The sequence below is a fragment of the Biomphalaria glabrata genome, chromosome 5 (genome assembly GCF_947242115.1).
Source record: "Biomphalaria glabrata chromosome 5, xgBioGlab47.1, whole genome shotgun sequence".
Classification (NCBI taxonomy): Eukaryota; Metazoa; Mollusca; class Gastropoda; family Planorbidae; genus Biomphalaria; species Biomphalaria glabrata.
Window position 1 is genome coordinate 14,765,274 of NC_074715.1, and position 20,626 is coordinate 14,785,899.

The 20,626-nt window shown below is 33.3% G+C and overlaps 1 protein-coding gene across 5 annotated transcripts; it reads left to right on the top strand.

Annotated features, from left to right (window-relative positions):
• Nucleotides 1-4,913: 4,913 nt before the first annotated feature.
• LOC106074863 (CDK5 and ABL1 enzyme substrate 1-like) lies at nucleotides 4,914-20,351 on the top strand. Of its 5 annotated transcripts, none has more exons than XM_056028696.1 (14): nucleotides 4,914-5,350; nucleotides 7,548-7,678; nucleotides 8,644-8,758; nucleotides 9,482-9,559; nucleotides 9,712-9,826; nucleotides 10,045-10,135; nucleotides 10,574-10,612; nucleotides 13,245-13,346; nucleotides 14,397-14,497; nucleotides 15,001-15,107; nucleotides 15,885-15,921; nucleotides 16,669-16,731; nucleotides 17,630-17,734; nucleotides 17,827-20,351. In XM_056028696.1, the coding sequence occupies exons 1-14, from the start codon at nucleotides 4,944-4,946 to the stop codon at nucleotides 17,965-17,967; spliced, it is 1,632 nt and encodes a 543-aa protein (XP_055884671.1). In that variant the 5' UTR covers nucleotides 4,914-4,943; the 3' UTR covers nucleotides 17,968-20,351. The 5 variants fall into 5 exon arrangements, with proteins under 5 accessions (XP_055884671.1, XP_055884674.1, XP_055884672.1 ...); XM_056028698.1 differs by having other exon boundaries at nucleotides 4,916-5,350; nucleotides 7,548-7,579; XM_056028699.1 differs by lacking the exon at nucleotides 13,245-13,346 and having other exon boundaries at nucleotides 4,915-5,350.
• The last annotated feature ends 275 nt before the right edge of the window (nucleotides 20,352-20,626 follow it).

The window sequence follows — 20,626 nt, forward strand, 5'->3', positions numbered from 1 at the left end:
ATCTTGTGTGGTGCCCTAATGGTCCAACAACCCTTGGATAGGTGATGAAGTCGTGAAAGAGACAGCTTATCATGTGGCCAGCACAGTACCCGTTAGAGCTGGGTGGACTCAGAGACGCCTTAAAGAATTGCCAGGATTTGAACCTGGGATCCTGGTTCGGAAAGCAAGCACTTTACTACTCAGCCACCTCGTCTACAAGTTTGTAAATTTTTAAGCAGAATTGAAAAAAAATAATAGACATTTGTTAGAAATTCAATCAATTTTGAACTTTCACATTTCAATTTGAAATAAAAACAAGCAAAATTTTTTAAAATCTCTCAATACTTTAAGATGTATTTCCCTTTTATATAAAATAATTAATCAGTTAATTTTTTATTTTTTTTATCTTTGATTCATGGGACAATGAATAATTGTGCAAAGTTTCAACTTGATCCAAGAATCTGAAGTAGGAGCGTGTTCAAAATGTAACAGACAGACGGAGTTGATATAAGCATTGCAAACATCTGAAATGTTTAGTTCATGTTAAATGTAAACATAAAAAGCTTAGAGGTTTAAATTTCGATCTCAAGATTTGATTTTTAGCTTCCAATGGAGACCTGTTTGCTCATTTTTTTCTTTACATCTCAAAGCAGAGTGTGCTGTTGCCGCAAAACTAAATCATTTTTTGTTCTGTGGGATAGCTTTTAATCAAATGATGTTGCAAAACTTCTATAGGCTGACTAGCTCGACACTTGAGCCACAGATATATATACTCTTTGATCTATGCTTGCACTCACCCAAACAGAAGACTACGATTCTGATGGGATTGAAGGCATGCAGTACCCCAGGGAATGGCGGCGGTCAGGGTACGAACCCGGGACCATCACGACGACAGTCCGGAGTGCCCAATAGGCCTACACGAACTTGGATAAAGTCCGGTTTGGAATCGTCCATGTTGACTATCAGAAATAGCTTTTATCCGGTAGACAAGCATGAAATGATGGCTCGCTTCACCGTCAACTTTGTCTGAGGGATCCACCATGCCATCGACCATAAAGTTGCCTCTCCAATCGTAGCATTTACATAGTGCACAGCCCTCGGAAAAGGACACATCCACTATTAGCGACCGAAGGCAGAGTTGGCTACAGGAGATTTGTCTCATACTCTGTAATCGCCACAAGATCACGTGAGAGAACCGCCAATCCAGCCGCTCGTGCTAAGACAGCCCACCGTGGTGGACTTTTTGACTGATTCGACGGGCTATCCACATCGAGTAAGATTAAAACAATAGCTGACCCAAGATAACCCGGAAGTGGTTTTGACTTGTCCGTTCTCGTTCTAGGCCTATCTAGTTGCACAACTAGATGTTTCAACGGAGGCCCCACGCTGTAGGCGACGGCAGCTGGAATCCACCGTACTACACGACCATCTTGGTTGCGACATATTTCTCAGGCGAAGCGATTATTAGCAGAGATCATATTCGCTTGAGTTTTGAGTTTATTTCTCTCATTGGTTACTTTGTAGCCACATTCAAAGACCACATCACAAACCAAGAAATCAGAGACAGGGTTACTGCAGCGATCGGAGCCCATGATGACCTGCTAACTATTGTAAAAAGACGAAAGCTTAAAACCTATGGCCACATTACAAGATCCACGGTGCTCGCAAAGACCTTCCTTCAGGGAACAGTGCCAGGAAAAGAAAAAGAGGCAGACAGAAAAAGGGATGGGAGGACAACATTAAAGAATGGACGGGCCTGCCATTGAGAGAGGTTCTAAACAAGGCAAAAAAAAGAAGGGAGGAATGGAGAAAGACGGTCGACAAATCTTGCCTGGTGCCCCAACGGTCCAACAGACTAAGGGATAGGTAAAGGTAAAGCCACTGTACATTGACCAGTGAAAACGTTTTTTTCAAAAGAAACACGAGTTTGGTTTGAACAGCCTTGACTATAATAATACCATTGATCATGATTAATGAGGTTGACTGAAAACGTGCTGTGTTTCTGTTGTGCAAATGATCTCAGACTGCGGAAATGATCAAACAAGAATTAGTATTACCTTATATCTTTCGTTAGGCACGACAACACACTATATATATTTATGAGTGTTAGTGTGTTTAAATAAAGGCCGAACATTTTCACATTTCAGGCAGACATACATTGTTGTAGGCATTATTTTAGATTTTTTTTTCAAGTGCCAAAATAAAAACAACTAAAAAAAAAACATATAATATAAACAAGGTTACAAAGACAGTTATTGTGTGGAAACACAAACTCAAAATCGGTCCCCGAAGTGGTCCACCCAGACAGGTAAAAAAGGCAGGTTTCAAAATTTTCAGAAAGAACATCAGAATGAAATTCTATCAAAAACAAATGACAGAGAAGAATGGAGAAAGAAGGTTGACAGATCTTGTGTGGTGCCCCAGCGGTCCAGCAGACCAAAGTATAGGTGAAAGTGAATGTCAAGTTAGATATCAACTTGGCCTTACTGGTGTCTTATAATGAATATCTAATTGATCTAATTGTTTTGTAAAGGGTCAATCTCTTATTCGGTTTGCGCGCTGGACTGTCGTTCGGATTTATCGATGGTCGAGGGTTCAAATCCTGCCCGCTCCCATCCCCCGTCGTCCTGCGGGAGGTTTGGACTAGGAAGTAAACTATCTTCAACTCTGAAGGAACATCCGAAACATGTAAAACATTTTACAAACATTCAAATCGTCAAGAAAAAAAATCTGTAGTTATAGAGCAGCACTGCAGTTCACGCGATAATATGAAAAACTACTTATTAGTTGTGGTTTTTAAATTATGTCAAACTTATATGCATGCTAAATAGATTTTTTTTCTCTTTAAAAAAAGTATTATTATTATTATTATTTTTTGTAAATGTAGTAGTTAGTATCACAGAATTTATTTAACTTAGCAATAAAAATGTAAACAAAAATATTTTTTTTGACAAATCTAAAACCATTTGCACAAATGTGTTAAAAATATGGTAATGTAATATATTCTATATGAAAGAGCCTCCCGTGTTTGTTACTATTATATTAATAGTGAATAGTTGTAAAAATGTTGTATTTTTATGAAAAAACTGCTTGCATAAGTGATTTTAAAAATTACATTTTTCGCTTTCAAAAAAGAAAAAAAGTAGCCGTTGCATCAGAACTTTGAATATTCTAAAATATTATATGTCGGATTTTCACTATCTTTTCTAGTTTTCGAGATCTGAACGGGACGGACGGACGGACAGATAGGCTATATAATCCACACAAAACTAATAGCGTCTTTTTTTTTTCCTATATTCATATAGATCAGTGTTTTCAAAAGTAGTACGTGTTCCGCGAGGCTTGAATATGTTTTCCATGAACTATTGGAGCAATTATAATAGGCCTTATTATAGGCATCTAGTAGGCCTATGCAGAAAAGAAAATTTGATTTTATTAGTTCTTCTTGGTACGGTAACGAAAAACACAACAACCTATAACAAGATCATTGTGAACTTTGAAATGATCTAGATTTTGACTAATTTGAAACAAAGATACAAAGATCAACCATCAAATGATTTCTGGTCCCATTTTGTCAGAAGAGTAGGCCTTAATTAGAATCTCAAATTTTCAAAACAAGCTACTGCTATTTTACTTCTGTTTCGTACAATTTATTTGTGAGAAGCAGAATTTTTTTACAATTATGTTGCAACAAAGACACTATATTATACAGGTGGCTTGGTATGATCACTGAATCCTCCACGGATAGGCTAATAGAATTTAGCTTATCAAGAAGTTAATTCACCTTCACCTAACAATATAGTCTGTTGAACCGTTGGGTTATATGCTCATCAACAGAACACACAGTCATTATTTAAACCTTTATTTTTCGAACGCTTATGTCTTTGGTTCTTGGAACTTCAGGCCATCAAAAGTGAACATTAGCACCCTCTCATAAGCCTGAATGAGAACAATGTACACTGTTCTGTTTGGCGGGGGGTCAGGCACGGGGCCATTGCAGAGGCCGCGTACACCGAGACCTCCGCTATTTTCATTTTCTATACCAGGCTAACCGTATAGGACACGCCATTAATGTAAAGGCCCCTTGAGGAAAGGCGCCTCGATTGTGATAAGGTTGTGGGAGCTTTTTTTTTTTACAACTTCGCACAGTGCACTGAGGATGCTCTCGCATCCCTTTAGGCACCCCCACGGGAGTCTTGTTTTGCTACCCTTTGGGAGTTTGGCCCAATCGTTTCCTCCTACGATCGTTTCCGCCCGGTCGCCATTATGAGGCAGTAGGGTAGCATGCTCGGGAATGCTTATATGTCTGAATATTTTATTATAGTTTTTTTACTTGAAAAATCTAAATTTAGAATATGGTTTAACTTTTTTTCTTCTAACTTATGTGAAATAAAAATAAAAAAAAAACAAGCGAGGGCAGGATTCCGCTAAAAATTATCCGAAAATGCGAAATGTTCCGTTCAAGAAAAAAGTTGGGCACCGCTGATATAGATCTAGACCTAGATCTTTTAAGAAATTATTCACATGACTATTTTTTTCGGCGGAACACATAGATACTAGATTTAGATCAAGACTTAGTCTCTAACTATCACTTATTCAGGCCCCGCGTTAGTTCTACTTCGCGGAATACGGTCTACCACAGTTGGGAACCCACCATGGCAGCTGAGACCAAAAAAAAAAAAAAATACCAGAAGCCCAGATCTAAATCTCAACTCTAAATACTAAAATAGATTTATTTCTTTAGTGCCCTTTTAATGACCAGATAATGATATATAGATATAAATATATTTAATCAAGCTTTCTAACTCTAGAATCAACAATTAAGTGTGGAAAGATTTTTTGTTTGTTTTTGGTATTGTTAGTAGACTAGAGTTGTCAATGGACACACAGACACACACACACATAATTATTTAATTTATTGATAAGGGAAACTACTCTGACTTAAAAATGAATTATAAATTCTAATGGCCAGCTCGACACGAAGACAACAAAAGTATCGCTCACGAAGAAGATTAGCAGCTCTCAGTTTTCTATCGAATATTTCTCTGGATGGTACATATACTGCATTACCTTTAGTGCTCAATGGCAAGGAAAAGGAACTGTCAAATAATCCTTACGAGATAGGCAATTGCGATGGCAAATTATGTAGACCTAATGATCAACAACTCGGGTCACTTGGCCTTGGGCTTGGCCATGACAACAATGAAAACGAAGGAATAGAAAATGCTTCGTGTTCTGTTTCTCCCTTGAAAGACGATGCTTCTAAGAGATCTGTTATAAATAGTGCAAAGCTATCAAGTGCTTGCACAAAATCACCTAGAAGCTCAAGATTTGAGAGAGCTAATGATGGATATGGTGGAAAAAGATGGAGGTAAAATATTTAAAAATTAGAGTATCTTATTTATTTATTATTATTAAATCTAGTAGGGATGTGAAATAAAAAAATTATCTTTGGAAAAACAATTTTTCGTTAGTACATCATTAAAATACTTTAACAGAACTTTCCAATGGTGTTTAAATTATGATTGTATGTTTAACAGTTAGAAAGTTATGATTTTTTGTGTGTGGAGTTTTGACCTAACATCGGTTGACATGGAACAATTGAGAGGAGAGCTTGTCGTAGTCGATAGATCTACATTCTATGTATTATAAGAAATATAATAGTAGATCTAGTATTAGTAGTAAATTTCTAGCTTACAAACCTGATTTCATTTTTATTTATGAACTTTACTTGTTTAGAATGTAAATATTGAAGGAAATAAACAAATTATCGGGTCTTGAGCTTCAAGAAATGTCAGAGTGACCCAGATAGGTGTGGTCAAAATGGTGGCGTTGTGATGGCAAAAAATAAAATATTTAAAAAGTGGGATCAAAATCATCTGAAAAATTTTGTTTTCAAATGCGCTTTGAAATTCGTCACAATTCATGTGAAGGTGTTTAGTACACAAAAAATATTGGAATATATGCAGAATATTAGGCTTTACAAAGCCTGACATGTTTTTATTTTTGTTCACAAAATTTTTTTTATATTATATATAGACTATCACCAAAACTGTCCATGGCCATTATTTTCTTTGTTAAATGGCATTTTCCACTTTGTAAGTGCCACGTAAGACTTACAGCGATAAACCTTGGTAGAATTATGGCCAGGCATGATATCAAATATAATGAAAAAAAAAAATTAACCTTGTTCTCTATCCTAACTTCTGTATTGGTGAAAACAAAAAAGTGATATTTTCTTTATAAGTAAAAAAAATGTGATTAGCTTTAAAAGAAATCCTCATTAAGCATTAATTAGGCCATTGTCTAAAGTAATCGATGACATAACTTAAAAACTTCTCACATTTCATTCAAAAGTGTAATAAATTTCCAAGCACAGCCTATGTAAAAAAAACATCAAAAACGCAATCTCTAAATTATCAGCCGTTTTTCTTCGCACTTCCATTTTTTTTTTACCTAGCTACTTATAGTAGATCCAATAATCCAATATCTGTATTAATCCTGTTTCTTATCTCTCAGTTAGGTTTGAATATATTATATAATATAATATAATATAATATAATGTTTTATATATGATATAATATAAAAATAGCAGACTGCATTTGAATTAATGACTATATGTCTCCAGGAAAACATATTGGTGGTCTTATTTGTCTGCCAAAGCATGTTACCACTCAGACCACTGGTGTTGGGCCATATTGTGTTACAACTGTTTATATAAATATTTAAATCTAACTGCAATTTGTTTCATAAAGTAAGCATTTATTCAGACAAGAAAGTGCTTGTTAGTGTCTAGTAGCATAATCCTTCTAATGTTACAATCCGGGTCTAAAATTCTATATTAAATTTAAATAAATCCATTTAGAAAATTCAATCTTCTTCTTCTTCATCGTTCTCATTGTTATGTTGGAGTGTTCATATGACTAGACCAATACATGAGATGAACTGCGCAGTGGTTTCCAAATCAGGGAGCTCTCCATATAGTTTTCTTTCTATTGGGGGAGCTACCACCTTCTACCAAGCGCGTCCCCAGGTGGCGGATAGGGGAAAGACCCTTAGATATAAGGGTTAGCTGTGAATAGCAAATAAACAGCCGTGGACCAACTGGTTTGCAGTCATGGAGGATGAGGTGAAGTATTCCAGTGGTTAGAATATTTACTAAAAACATCTCAGAAATCCAGGGAAATGATTGCAAAAAGCGAGTATAGGGCGCTCTAACTCTAAACCCGGGTAGATGAAACCCGTTAGCTAGGGATAGCAGTTCATCTAGGAGAGAAAACTCCGAAAATAAACACCTGCTGCCTTGCAGATGATCTTGGATGATCAAAGGCTATGGGAGCACACCCAGAAAGAAAAGCAGGCTGAAGTCGGAGTCAATGGGCCTCCTGGCGCATAACACATTGACACGCAACCTCATCTATGTTAAAATTCAATCAAAACATGCATGATTTTATAAACTTTGCAACATTATGTTCCAATAATTAATATCAATCATTATTTAGCTGTGTCTGTTACAGTTTAATGTCTTGTTAGCTATAGTTAATTTTTTTTTCACAATATTTTCACAGAGCGTCGTCTTACTCTAGCGGTGACAAACCTGGTAAGCCAACGAGACGTCTTTTACACTTAAATTCTGATCCTGTTGATTGCCTCCCTAACGCAGTTAAGAGGCAAATTTTTGGAGAGGGTCAGGGATTGGGTGATTATAATTCATGTTTCATAAATGGTTCTATATATAGTTTCATTGTTGTTGGCACCAGCATAGCTTAACACTCACACTCATTGCTGCATGTTACAGACATGTGTCTTTATTATCTTTAAATTGAAAGTTCAGGCATGATAAATATACAAAACCTTGATATTGCCAAAGTTAGCGAAACACAACAATATTGCTATTTATTTTATTTATTTAATTGTTTCGTTTCTAAAAGTTCTTGAAATGTTGTCCTAAGTTTGTGACATTATATAGCAACTTGAATTGCAGATGCCCTAAATGAGTTATTTAAAATAAACTAAAAAATAACCGAATGAATTGTGTTAATAGGCTTGAAAAAATAAAATTCTTCCTTTGTTCCAAATGAAATAATATCTGTGAGACTAGACACTAAAATCTATTTTTATGTATCTTTATTTGTATATTTAAGCACAAAATAGGTTTTATTTGCATTTTTTAAAAATTATATTTTTAAAGTTTTTCTTTGCTGGACATATTTATTTATTTTTAGGGTAGAGAAGGCATTAGAAATTACTTTTTTTTTTTTAAACTGTGAATTCACATTATATGTGGAATGTAATTGGTTCTTATTGTTTTATAATTCATAGTTTGAAAAGCAAATTTTCTGTTTAAAAATGTTATTTCATTTGTTCTTCTGTTATTATTTTAATTTTGATTATGACTATTACGACTTAAAATTTTTTTTATTGCTATTTAGAAAAGTGCTTGTCTTTTCAGTTTATAGACTTTTTTTTTTTAGAAAGCTGAATATTTATTATTACGTTTGATTTAGTCTAAAAGATTTATTAAAAAATGTTTGTACAATATGTAAGCTTTTAAATAAATAAATTAAAAGTAGATTTGTAAATAAATATATTTTGCTAGTTTTATGCTTATGTGCTGTTTATGATGACAGTCAATGTCATTGCTGTTTAACTATGATTCTCAAGGTGATCGCAGTAGAAGATCCAGTATAGCTTCTGGGGAATCTGGCAAATCCAGTACCGGAGATCTAACTGCCATAGTCGGTGACACCAACCCGTTTTCTGATTTAACATATAAACGGTAATACATACTTTGTATAAAACAAGTTATGGACCAATTTCACTGTTGCTTTGCCTACTGAAATTTTTATCACTCATCTGGTTCAAAGGGCAGAGGTCTAAATTATCTTCTTGAAATATGGGAGTAGGTTTTGTCATCTTGTCAGCATCTGTCCCAGAGAAATGTATGATAGCTATTGCTCTTGATTATTTGTTTACAGCACTCTTTTTTTTTTTCATCAATCTCATCAATTTCATCTGTCTTCTTTAGAATGCTCTTGTCTCATCTAGATTGTTTCCTCAAATAGGTTTCCTCTCCCTTAGCAATATTATGACTTTATTGTTGCTGTAAATAGTCTTAAAGTGGGCCTGATGGCTGAGTGTTCAAATGTTTGTATCATGCTGAGACTTGGATTTTTAGGATGCCCCTGAGTCCATTCAACTCGAATGGGTACCAATCATGTATGGGGGAAGTAAAGGTGATTGTTTTTTGGCCACATGATACCTTCTACCTTAGAAACATATGAGTTTTATGTCGTTCCTGAATGGCTAGGGTTAAAATGTGAATCTTGTCCTTTAGAACTATCACAATCTTTAGTGGTGCTCTTTTATGTTTTCTTAACCACCTGCTTGTACTGATATATATAATATTCAGCATTACAAAATAACTAACTATGCTTACTACTTGGGTGTGCTACAAAAGTTCTATAGGGTAATATATGTCTAATTTTTGTTTGTTTTTCAGAATATTTTTGGTGTCTGGAAATCGTTTTCCTTTGGGAATTTGCTCAGTTTTGTCATTTTCTACACAAGTATCTCTCAAGTAATTCAGAGATTTCTATTGTTCTAAAAATAATTAAGTTGCTTAAGAAAAGGGTTAAAAACATTTTATGTACCAGTAAAAAAAACAAATACATTTTAAATTGTGGTAGAATAGATTTTTATTATAATTTTTATATTTTATTCCCTGAATAGAACAAAAGAAGAAGGACGTGTTCGTCATCTGTCTGGACATTCAGGTTCTCGGTCACATTCGTCACAAGAAGGGCTACTGTTTGTTGGTTTACAACATGGTGCCAAGCAAGAAGAGGTTTTTATTATTTTTTTTCTATTAATGGCTATGTCAAGAAAAAAGAAATTGAAGATTGTTTCCTTAACTTAGTAGAAAGTTATTTTTTTTTTAAATTGTATCATGATTTATTGGATTCTATACTAAACATTTAAAGTTATTTATTTGTATATTTCACACTTAAAACCTTCTTGTAAACAATGTAAATTTTAAAATAATCATTTTTTAATTTGCTACAGGAAGTATCATACAGTCGTTTTTTGGTAGCATCCAATAGAAAAAATGTGGCAAAAAGAGCTTATTCAGAGCATAAAGATCAAATATCCAGCCGTAAGTGTTATTTGATTTCTTTTTTTTTTTTAAACCTATTTTCACTTTTGCCCACAGCTCCAACTTCTGCTCTGCTTTGGATTATCTGCCCCTTTTTCTAGTTTTTTTTTTTTGCAAGTCATTCATCTCTCTACACCCATTTTTTTTTTCTTCCTTTTTTTTTGGTTCAGTATTTACTTTAGTAATTTGACTGTGAGGTTTCTGTCAATGGTGACTGTACACATTTCATCTAATGCCCAAAGCCTACAAATTTTGTCACTTTAAAAAAAAAAATTAGACTTTTATTTATTAAATAGGTTTCATGGTTGAAGATATCTTAATTATTTCTACAATTTGTATGCTTATTTCTACATCATAAGGTTGTGCTTTAGTTCAAACTTGAAAAAAAAATATACACAAAAGTTGGGGACAAATATAATATTGCTTTTTTTGTTTTAGGATCAAGCGAAATAAATAAAACGGCCTCCTTCTCGTTATGTACGTATTACTGAGAGAGTAGCTGGCGTTTTAAACCTGTTTCTAACTAATCCATTCTGTGCTTAATACTTAGTAGACCATGCATTCAGAATGTTCATCTTAGGGTAGTGGCTTCTTTTTTTTTTTTTTTTTGCACCTCCTAATGTTTCACAGTTATTCAATCTCATACTACTTGCTAACCGTTAATGGTGTGCTTTGCCATGTTTCAACGTCATGGTCAGAAAAACAAATTTGAAAATGTAGCAGAGTAAACTGCTGAAAATATAGCAGGGCGTTTCAGATGAGTTTGTAATATTGTAAAATTGATAATAGTGCTGTCTAGAAATAAAAAGTGAGGCCTTTACATAATATTATATTGCATAGTGAACATATGTAGAAAAAGGCAAAACCCTCTTTTATTCTTTCATCATTAAGTCTCCCTTCAGTTGCACTTGCGCCATTTTTCTTAAGGGTGTATTGAAAAAAGCATTTTTCACAAAATACAGCCTTGTAATAATACTACATAAATAAGCCTGAAAGGAGGACAATACGCAGATTCAATCATCCCAGTGGCACTACAGCCCATTGAGGGATATGGCCTGCTTTAGCACATCTCTCCATTCTGATCTATCCTGTGCTTAGTCTCCATGCCCGTTGTAGATCTCCCTCTACGTCATCAAGCCATGGTTCTCATGGTCTGCCTTTGAGGCACCTGCCTTTTAGTTTTTCCTTAAGCAGATTACTTTTGAAAATGTATATTTTGAGGCCAGATTTCCATATGTTGTCAGCCTGCTTTTGCTGTTCTATTTTTTTAACCTTTAAGTAGCAGTGTCTATCATTTATAGTCCCAATTCTTAGTTGAATTCATTAAATTCTAATTTCTTATTTTGGTCTTTATTTAAAATACTTACTAGCAAATCCACATCATTAGCATATAATGCAATTCTTCCAGTGTAGAAGTAAAATCCTGAAATTCATCTGCTTTAATATGTATTACTTTCTGTTTAAACCAGTCACAGGGTAAAAATATTCCAATTTTAGAAAGAAATAATCAAAATAGAATTCACTTTGATTATATGTATGAACAATCTAAAGCTCTCCATGTATGTCACTACTCAATTCTTTTACAAAATATTAGAGATGGTTTTTACCATCTTCAAGAGTGATTGATTATGTCAATATTTTTCATTGAATTGAAGCTATAGTTCATTTATCACTTAGGATAAAGTAAAAGAAGTTGTAGATTATTTTTAGGTTGAGCACAAAATCGTTGGTATAGATTTAATTATATCGGAGCTTTTTGAAGTCATAATGTTTACAATGAAACCTTGAGTTAGTAAATATGCAATTGTTTTGAAGCTCAGGCTGAGTGTAAGATTGGCTCTCATTCATTTATCTTAACAGGCCACCGAGAGCCCTTGTCTGCTTCTCATACCTTTCCGTTGATCTCTTCAGACCTTTTCGTCTCCAATGCCCTGAACTCACAAACTGTAGATCTGTCTTGCTGTCCTCAAACCATCTTATTTGTGGGCTGCCCTTATTACATTTCCTGCGTCATGATTTTGGCTTCCATTCTTTCAAGCTTGTCCAGTGTAATTTTTTGTTCTTCACTACTACTGAATATTCATAGAGTTAGTAATGCCCTTAGTTGTATGTTTGCAATCCTGTTTCATTATGTTTTTCTACAGTCTTTCTATAAAGTTTTTTTGTTGTCCTTTCTTTGTTTGTGTCAGTATTCAGGTTTTACCTTAGCCTTGACTACTTTCCTTGTACTTTATGTTACTTATTAATCCAACTAGTTTCAGGTCAAGTTTAGCCCACAAGGTTTCATTGTGTTTATATAGACATACTCAAACTTCTGTGGTAAACTTTTATCGTTAATGGGAACAGTAGAAGACAATCTTTGAGCACATTTTTTATTTTTAAAATGTAGAAACCAAAATGTATCATTAGCTGCTTTAGTTCCATTAATGTCAGCCTATTCCATTTACAATGTATTTCTCATTTTCTTTTAACAGTTTCTTGACCTTGGGTTGGTTGTCTCCCATCCTAAGCTTTGGCTTGATTATTTCCCAGCACATGGATCAGGACCTCTAAAACTAGGTCGAATGTCACGGCACAATCTATACTTAATATAGTTGGCCTATTATTAATTGTTACCATTGAATTTAAAGTAATGCAAACATTTGTTGCAAATTACAAAACTAAGTCTTTCTATTACATTTGTGCAGTAAATTTGTATCAAGAACTTGCAGACAAATGCAGAATGTTAAGTAACCAAAATTAAGAGTGTTTTTTTTTTTTCTGATTTGATTTATTTTTATAAGTAAGCCTGGCATTCTTAGCCTATATATTAGAGAGGTCCATTGCATTCAGTTCATTACTTTCATTTGCTTAAAATATAAATTTAACAGAATGATGAAAAATTAAAATTTTAGTTTTAATCCTGGTTGATGCAAAGCGCATAAGTAGATATGACTGCAGTGTTGAGAAATGCTTAGGTCATAAATAAAATGTCTTCTTGTAATCTATTTATCACCATTGTATCATGATAAAGAGTTATAGTTAAAGTCAGTAGACGATTCTGACAGTGAGCTAAATCAGCCTGTTCAGAATGTACTCAAGAAATTAACTCCCTCCAATACTATAACAGATCAAGAGGGTCCACATGGCATATACCAACACGGCACCCCTCCCCAACACCTGTGGCACCCTCATAATAGCCCTTGGCAGTGGCATTGTCATCTAGAAACAGGTATGACATTTGATTTTTTTTTTACTCACTTGACATTTGTTTTGTTTTGTTTTACAATCTACATCAAACACAAATAGCCAGTGAATTGAATTACCCAGCATGCAATGCAAGTCATGTTTTGCCTCAGTAAATCTCTTCACAAGTTGGTTAAGAATTTTTAAATATTTTTTTTTTTGACGTAACAGGAATAGTTAAACAATGAATTAACTCCTTCAATCACAAAGTGTATTTATGTACCAGAAATCAACTTGAATTTCATCTACATATATTTGATAGCCAAGTTAAAAAGCAAATTAAGACCAGTATGCCATTTATTTCTTAAGACAAAACTTAACAGGCATTTTTATAACTCTTTTTTCAAGTTCCAACATTTTATTTCAAACTATCTTGAAATGACCACCATCATGTAATCTTGTGTAAAAAAAAATTAATTAAAGACCTTTTTATATTTGTGTAGTAGCTATTGCAGTAAAAAAAAAACAACTAGAAATGCTCTCTACTTGACTAGATTTATAGAGAGTGCAGAGGGACAGATTGTAGTTGAGTAAGTTGAGTTAATTAAAAACAAAATCTGTCTGATAGGCTTAGGTAAGTCTCACACATATATATATATACTACCTAACATGCTCCCTTGCTTAACTATCTTGAAACCTATTTTATTAACATATATTTAATACATAACTCTAAGGGTCTATGTTGAAATATGAGCATTACATACTATTTAGATGAGTTGGGCACTACGTTTAGTATTTATGTAGGTACATCTATGTTCCCTCATTTAGTTTTTATTATTGACCTATAGTTTTAGGAAAACCTTTTTTTAAAAATCTTGTATCTAATTTCAATTTTTTTTCAACAATAACATTAACATTTACATATGTTATAGTTCCAACCTCTGATTGTTGTATTGTTATCCTTGGTGTTTAGCTTCATTATTATCCTATGTTGTATCACAGACATTTTATTAAGGTATTAAAATATTTTTTATATTGGATAGTCCCATGTGTATCTCGTTGATCATTTGTTCTGAATTTGTGTGCTTATCTCTAGTGCAAGAAGACTCTAACGATGCTTACCATGCTAACAAATTGGATGATCCAGAACTGCAGTCTGGCAGCTACAGAACTGAACTAACCTTTAAATCTTATCTGGTGAGTCTGTCATTCTGAAACTTAGATGTGACATATTTTTATAAGGGAGAAAAGAAAAGAAATCTTTTTTTTATTGTCTTTTTTTTTTTTGTTTGATTTGTTATGCTCCTTACATTTAAACTGAAGATTAGAATCATGAAAGATATATGCTTTCTGTAACGAGTCTTACCATTCGGTTGCTTGTGCAATTCAATTATTTATAAATTATATTTACATTTACTAATTGTCCAAATTTACATTCACTACCTAAACAAATACTTGAAAAGAACTAATCCCTCAATAACACATGATGTCCTGAACAAATACTACCTAAATACCCAGATATATGTTTGGCACATTAACAACACCTAAGGTGCTTGTTTACACTAAACATATACAAACCTATATGATATATATATATAAATTTTTCAATATTTATATCTGCATATTAATAAATGTATTTTAAATAGTTGTTGACAAATAATGAGGTGTATGTTTGCTTAATTTTTGATGTTACCTTTCAGACCTCAATAATTGATTATGTCAAGCCGTCAATGTTGAAAAAAGAACTGAATGAAAAGTTTAAAGAAAGGTATCCAAATGTCCAGCTAACTCTGTCTAAACTAAGAAGGTAAAATTCAATTTGTGTAACTCTCCACCTATGAATTTATTTCACCTTTGAACCTAAAATGTTGAATGTGAATTAATTAATTTCTGTGTACAACAGCAATAGTTGTTCTTCTCTTTTCTTTGTGTCTTTGAATGATTATTATTATTTATTATTTAATATGCTCCCTCAGTTTTTAAAATGTGTTTGTCCTTGGTCATAGATTTTCACCTTGAGATACAGTAAACCTATGTAAGGTCTGATGACCAAAGGGAAACAACACAATAAATAAGTAGATATCCTGAGATCAAATTTAACTGCTTCATGTTGATTTTTTGCTGTATGCACAATTTCATAATATTGTTAAAACTAAAGAAGTGTAGAAATTATTTCGAGCAAATCAGCCAATGAAAAGATTTTGTTTTTATAGCAACTCAAAGTGCAATGTAGCTATGACTCATTCTCAAAAAAGCTCCTTTAGTGCTGAACACTCAAGGATGACTTCGGAAAAGCAAAAAAACTGAAGCTCACCTTAACATAAGGACAATTTACAGAATGGCTAAAATATTGAATTAAAATGTTTACAGGAAGTTATTTAGTTTCTTCTCTTGGAACTTGCACATATGAAACCAAGTTATGTATTGCAACCTTTAGACACCCTTGCTTTATTTGCAAATAAAGTATTTTCTAAAAGAGTTGTAGATTATTTATTTATTATCTCTCCCAAATACATGTATATTTGTTTATTTCATGAAACGGCACACATGCTGATGGATAATTAGTTTTTTTTTTTTTTTTCAGTTTAAAAAAGGAGTTGTGTCACATAGCCCACATAAAAGTAAGTTTTCTAAGTAGATCTTTATGTCTGGAAAGTAACATTCTATGTTGAGTTGTCAGGATGTATGTTATTTTTATTTGCAGGTAAAACAAAAATCTATGAACATTTCATAAGCATGAGAGATCAGTGAACATTTGATAAATAATGATATAATCAGTGAACATTTGATAAGCATACTAGAATCAGTAGACATTGGATAAGCTTAATAGGATTAGTGAACTATTGTTAAGAGTCTCAAGTAACAATGTGCCGGTTTAATGACAAATACATGAAAAGCCAATACAACACAATTGGCTACATGAAATTCAAATGCTTTAACACAATAGAACTGCCTACTAAACACTACAAGTCTTTCTGTCTACTTCTAGACTCATACAGCTACATTTTCAAGGACTCACTTTGTAGCACACTGTCCTTACTGCCTTGCGTCCTGGACTCAACTGTCCTTTCTAACACACTGTCTCTTGTCTGTAAAGGCTTTTTGGTCACATGACCATAACATTGGTCACATTGCGTGCATTAGCAATAATGTCCCTTGTTCAACAGCCCTTGACCTGTGTGATTGGCCTGAATCATGTGTGTCAGTAGGCCGCACACACATTAACCCTTTCAGTCCGCAATTAGGGTTATAACAATAGTATCAGTGAACATCTGATTCCTATTAAAGTGTTTCTCTAGATCTGACAAGCTTGTTTGAAAGGGGTAAATAAATAAATAATTAACAAATTTGAATTGTTTTTGTTTCAGTGTGGTGTTGACCTGTGGACTGTAGCCCAGGCGTATGTCTTTTTTGAAAAGATTATTCTCAAAGTAAGTGCTAAAAATATACTTTGTATGTCAAGTCTTTATTCTCTCACCACCAGATATCTGAGAAAAATGTAATTGAAGAATGTTTTCCCGAAGTTTGTTCAAAATTTGTCGCACTTCATAGATATAAACCTAAAAAGTTTTGAGGCAATACAGGGCTTTTTTTTTCATATTGTGATTTTTTTGAGAAACCTCCTTTTAACATTCTGAAAACAGTTATTACACAAATACCCAGAACTAAAGCTGTGCATTTCAAAGCAAGTTATACAACATTTTTAAACTTCTTAGTACCTGGTTAAGCATTTTTGAAGTTAATTTTATTTATTTTATAAAACAATTTGACAGTTTTTTCAATGAAATGTTTATTTGCTGAACCTTAGTTTGGCATCATTGATGTATTGAATATTTTCATAGCTAGCAAAGACTAATGGTGATAACACTGATAAGCATGATAGGATAATTGAACATGTGATAACTCAGCTGGGATCCTAATTGGGCTTTTAATTGAAGACCATTGCAATTAAGTATTTCTCTGTCCCCTGTTAGTGTCATGGAGAGAGGAGATTTTCCGTATAGGCTGCAGCCAAATCTCCATGGTCTTATCTTCACTGGAAAAGACATGTAACTGTTGCCTAGCTGTACATCTGAACTGAATTGTAGTGGTTTCCACTGTAAAGATTGATACTAATGAATACCAAAAATAGGTATTGTCAAACTTGAGACTTTTTCACAGCCATATATCTCCAAATTTATATCCTTGAAATGAACTAGGTAAAGTTTCCCATATAAGTGTTCAATATGGTTGTCATCAAGAAGTTTACAGAAGTGATATTGTAGGCATTGGGACAACTCTTGATTTTTTTTTTTTTATTCTCTTAAGTTTTTACTTTGACTCTCACAGCAATTAATCACAAAGCAGAATCGCAAACTCTGTGCAGGAGCATGTCTTCTTCTATCCTGTAAGCTAAATGATGTTAAAGGTCCAACACTTAGCAGACTTATTGAAGTAAGATTTCTATTTGCCCTAGAAGTGTTGCCAGTTTTTAACATTTTTAGTTGTTGAAAATTTTCAATTTTTTCCAAACTCTTTCTGTGCAGCAAGTGGTGGATGATTTCCGTGTGAACAGAAAGGAACTGTTACAGTATGAGATAGAATGCCTGGTTGCCATTGAGTTCTATCTTCACATCCCAGATACAGAAATATATCCACATTACCAGAGATTATTGTACAAGTCCTAACAGTAACTGTAGGAAGATCTAGCTATATGTTGATGCTTGAAAATTTAAATCTTAAGATTTATAAACTTAGATTGAAGTCATTGAAGTTTTTTTAGGACTAAGGAACAAGGCAGAAGAATATATGTTAGATCAGTTCATATGTTTATTGTTTATTGATTATCCAAGACATAGTCAATACATTCTTCTTCTAAATGCTTGTTAGATTTTAAATTGAATTATTTTTGTTTAAATGTTTGAAGCAAATTGCTGCTATATGTTGTATATAGGTTGTTGTTTTTTTTGTAACAGTTTTTTCTTCTGCTTAAAATTGTGTTTGAGTTTATTTTTTAGGTAACTGTTGACTGTAACAGCAAAACAACACTGTACATCAAAACACTTTTTTTTCCCCCTGTGCCTCAAAAAATGTTCTAGATTCTTGTTCAGCTATTTATTATTACATAGTGTACATATAGTCTTATTTTTTTATGCCATTTTTTTGTACATAAATATTTATATAATCAAAATCATGTTCTGCTTTTATTATTTTAAAAATCGTTTGGGGAAACTGAAGTTTGAAACTGATCCGAAATTTATCCATGTAAGGAGTGTCAAGCTGTATTCCTAGGAATGTAACTCTGTGTAGCATGCTATTAATGAGCTCCAGTTAGTCTTACAACACAACATAAGGGGAATAGTTGCTATATTATTTATAAAGTATTGGTATAGATTATGGAGGCAGGGTGGCTGAGCGTTAAAGTGCTAGGCTTCCTAACTGGGGGTCCTGAGTTTGAATCCTGGTGAAAACTGGGATTTTTAATTGCGGGATCTTTGGGCGCCTCTGAGTCCACCCAGCTCTGATGGGAACCTGGTCATTAGTTGGGGAAAAATAAAGGTGGTTGGTCATTGTGCTGGTCACATGACACCATCATTAACCATGGGCTACAGAAACAGATGACCTTTACATCATTTTCCCTATAGATCACAAGGTCAAAGGGGAACATTTTTCACCAGTATGGAAATGCTTTAACAATACAACAATATTGACTCTCTTCCTCACTAGTAATAAAATTAGAATTTTGTTCTTGCTCTCCAGAGCTGCCAAATTTATGTCTAAATGTGCTCAAGAGCTAATCAATGTATATGTTACAGCCAAAGCTAAAAGTTTGTTGTTTTTTTTTCTTTGGCCGAAATAGTTGCAAATCCCATAGTGTTGAGAGATGTTGAAGAAATGTGATATGAATGTTACAATTTGTTCCTTGAGAATTGATATATTTGTTTGCAGCCAATTTGTCATATTTTAAAAAGAAATATTTAGTTTGTTGATAAATAACAGTGATTTCCAGTCATGTTTCAGTATTGGCTATTTTTCATATATTTTACATTTAGAGTTGCCAGCAAGAAGAAGAGTCCTGTAAAGTAAGAGTTTGAATTGTATTTTCTGAATGGCATATTAAAACAAACTTTGAAAGCTGAAGAAGCTAAAATCTTTTAATTTTCTTTTCAATAAGAACACAATTAATTACAGTACAATAGAAAGAAGTGTAATGTTTTAGATGTTATTCTATTTTTTTATTATCAAGTAGGTCAATCTATTAGCATTCTCTAAACTCTTGACCTGAAGTATCATGGACTTTTCCTGGTAATAGGGTAATAATATGATATGGTCTTATTATGAGCAGTGTCAAGAAATCTTTTTCTCAGTCATGTGACACTTAGCATATTTGGGAGGTGAATGCAAATGCCACTGGCTTATTTCCAATCTCTTGATTAGCTTAGTAGTGATTATAACCTTCTTTGGGATAATGTAGAATATTGTTAGCCATAAAAGTAGGCTCTCCACACCCTCATTTTCTCTTGTGATGTTCTGTGTCTAAAAATTAAATTATACTGATTTATTCTAAAGATCATATTTATCTTAGACCTAGAAAAGTGAAGTTTAAAATTACTTTAGGCTTATGGCATTAAATTATATTATCTGACAAAACCTATTATTGGCGTGGACCCAGTATGACACTTGTCAAGTGTTGTTGTTTTGGAATTTTTAGACCTGAACCTTGGCATTTCTTCTAATGTAGATCTCTCATAAAAAAATATAGATCCTTATAGTCAATTATCTATAAAAAGCAAAAGAAAAAAATCTTCATAAAAATGGTTAATGTTTTTTATTTTCATTGCAATTTAAATAGGTTGTAATTTGTAAGCATTGGCATTCAAGCAACTATGATAATAGTTTATAATTATTATAATTATAATAATTTATTATGCTTTTTATATAATAATATTTTTTGTATCTGCCTGTTGTTTTTTTCATGTCAACTTTTAGTTTGTAATTCCTTGTGCATTGGTGTTTTGTCAACTAGCTGTGTACATATATTTCTATGAAATAAAAGGACACGTGAAGATTATTCTATTTTGTCATTATTGTATGATACAACTGTGAGCAATGAAAATTTTGTTGGCCTGCAAATATTGTCTAAATACTAAAGATTGTGCGACTGAGTGACAAATACTGCTTGGCTACCTATCAAAGATGCTCGAGTTAAAATCTTGACTCGAACTGAGATGTGTTAGCTGAGTGCCTAAAGGCAGCACGGAAACCTTCCCACTTGTCCACAAAAGTGATTGGGCCATGGCGCACTGAGCATCCTATAAGCTTGAATCTTTTGCTTTACAAAAAGCG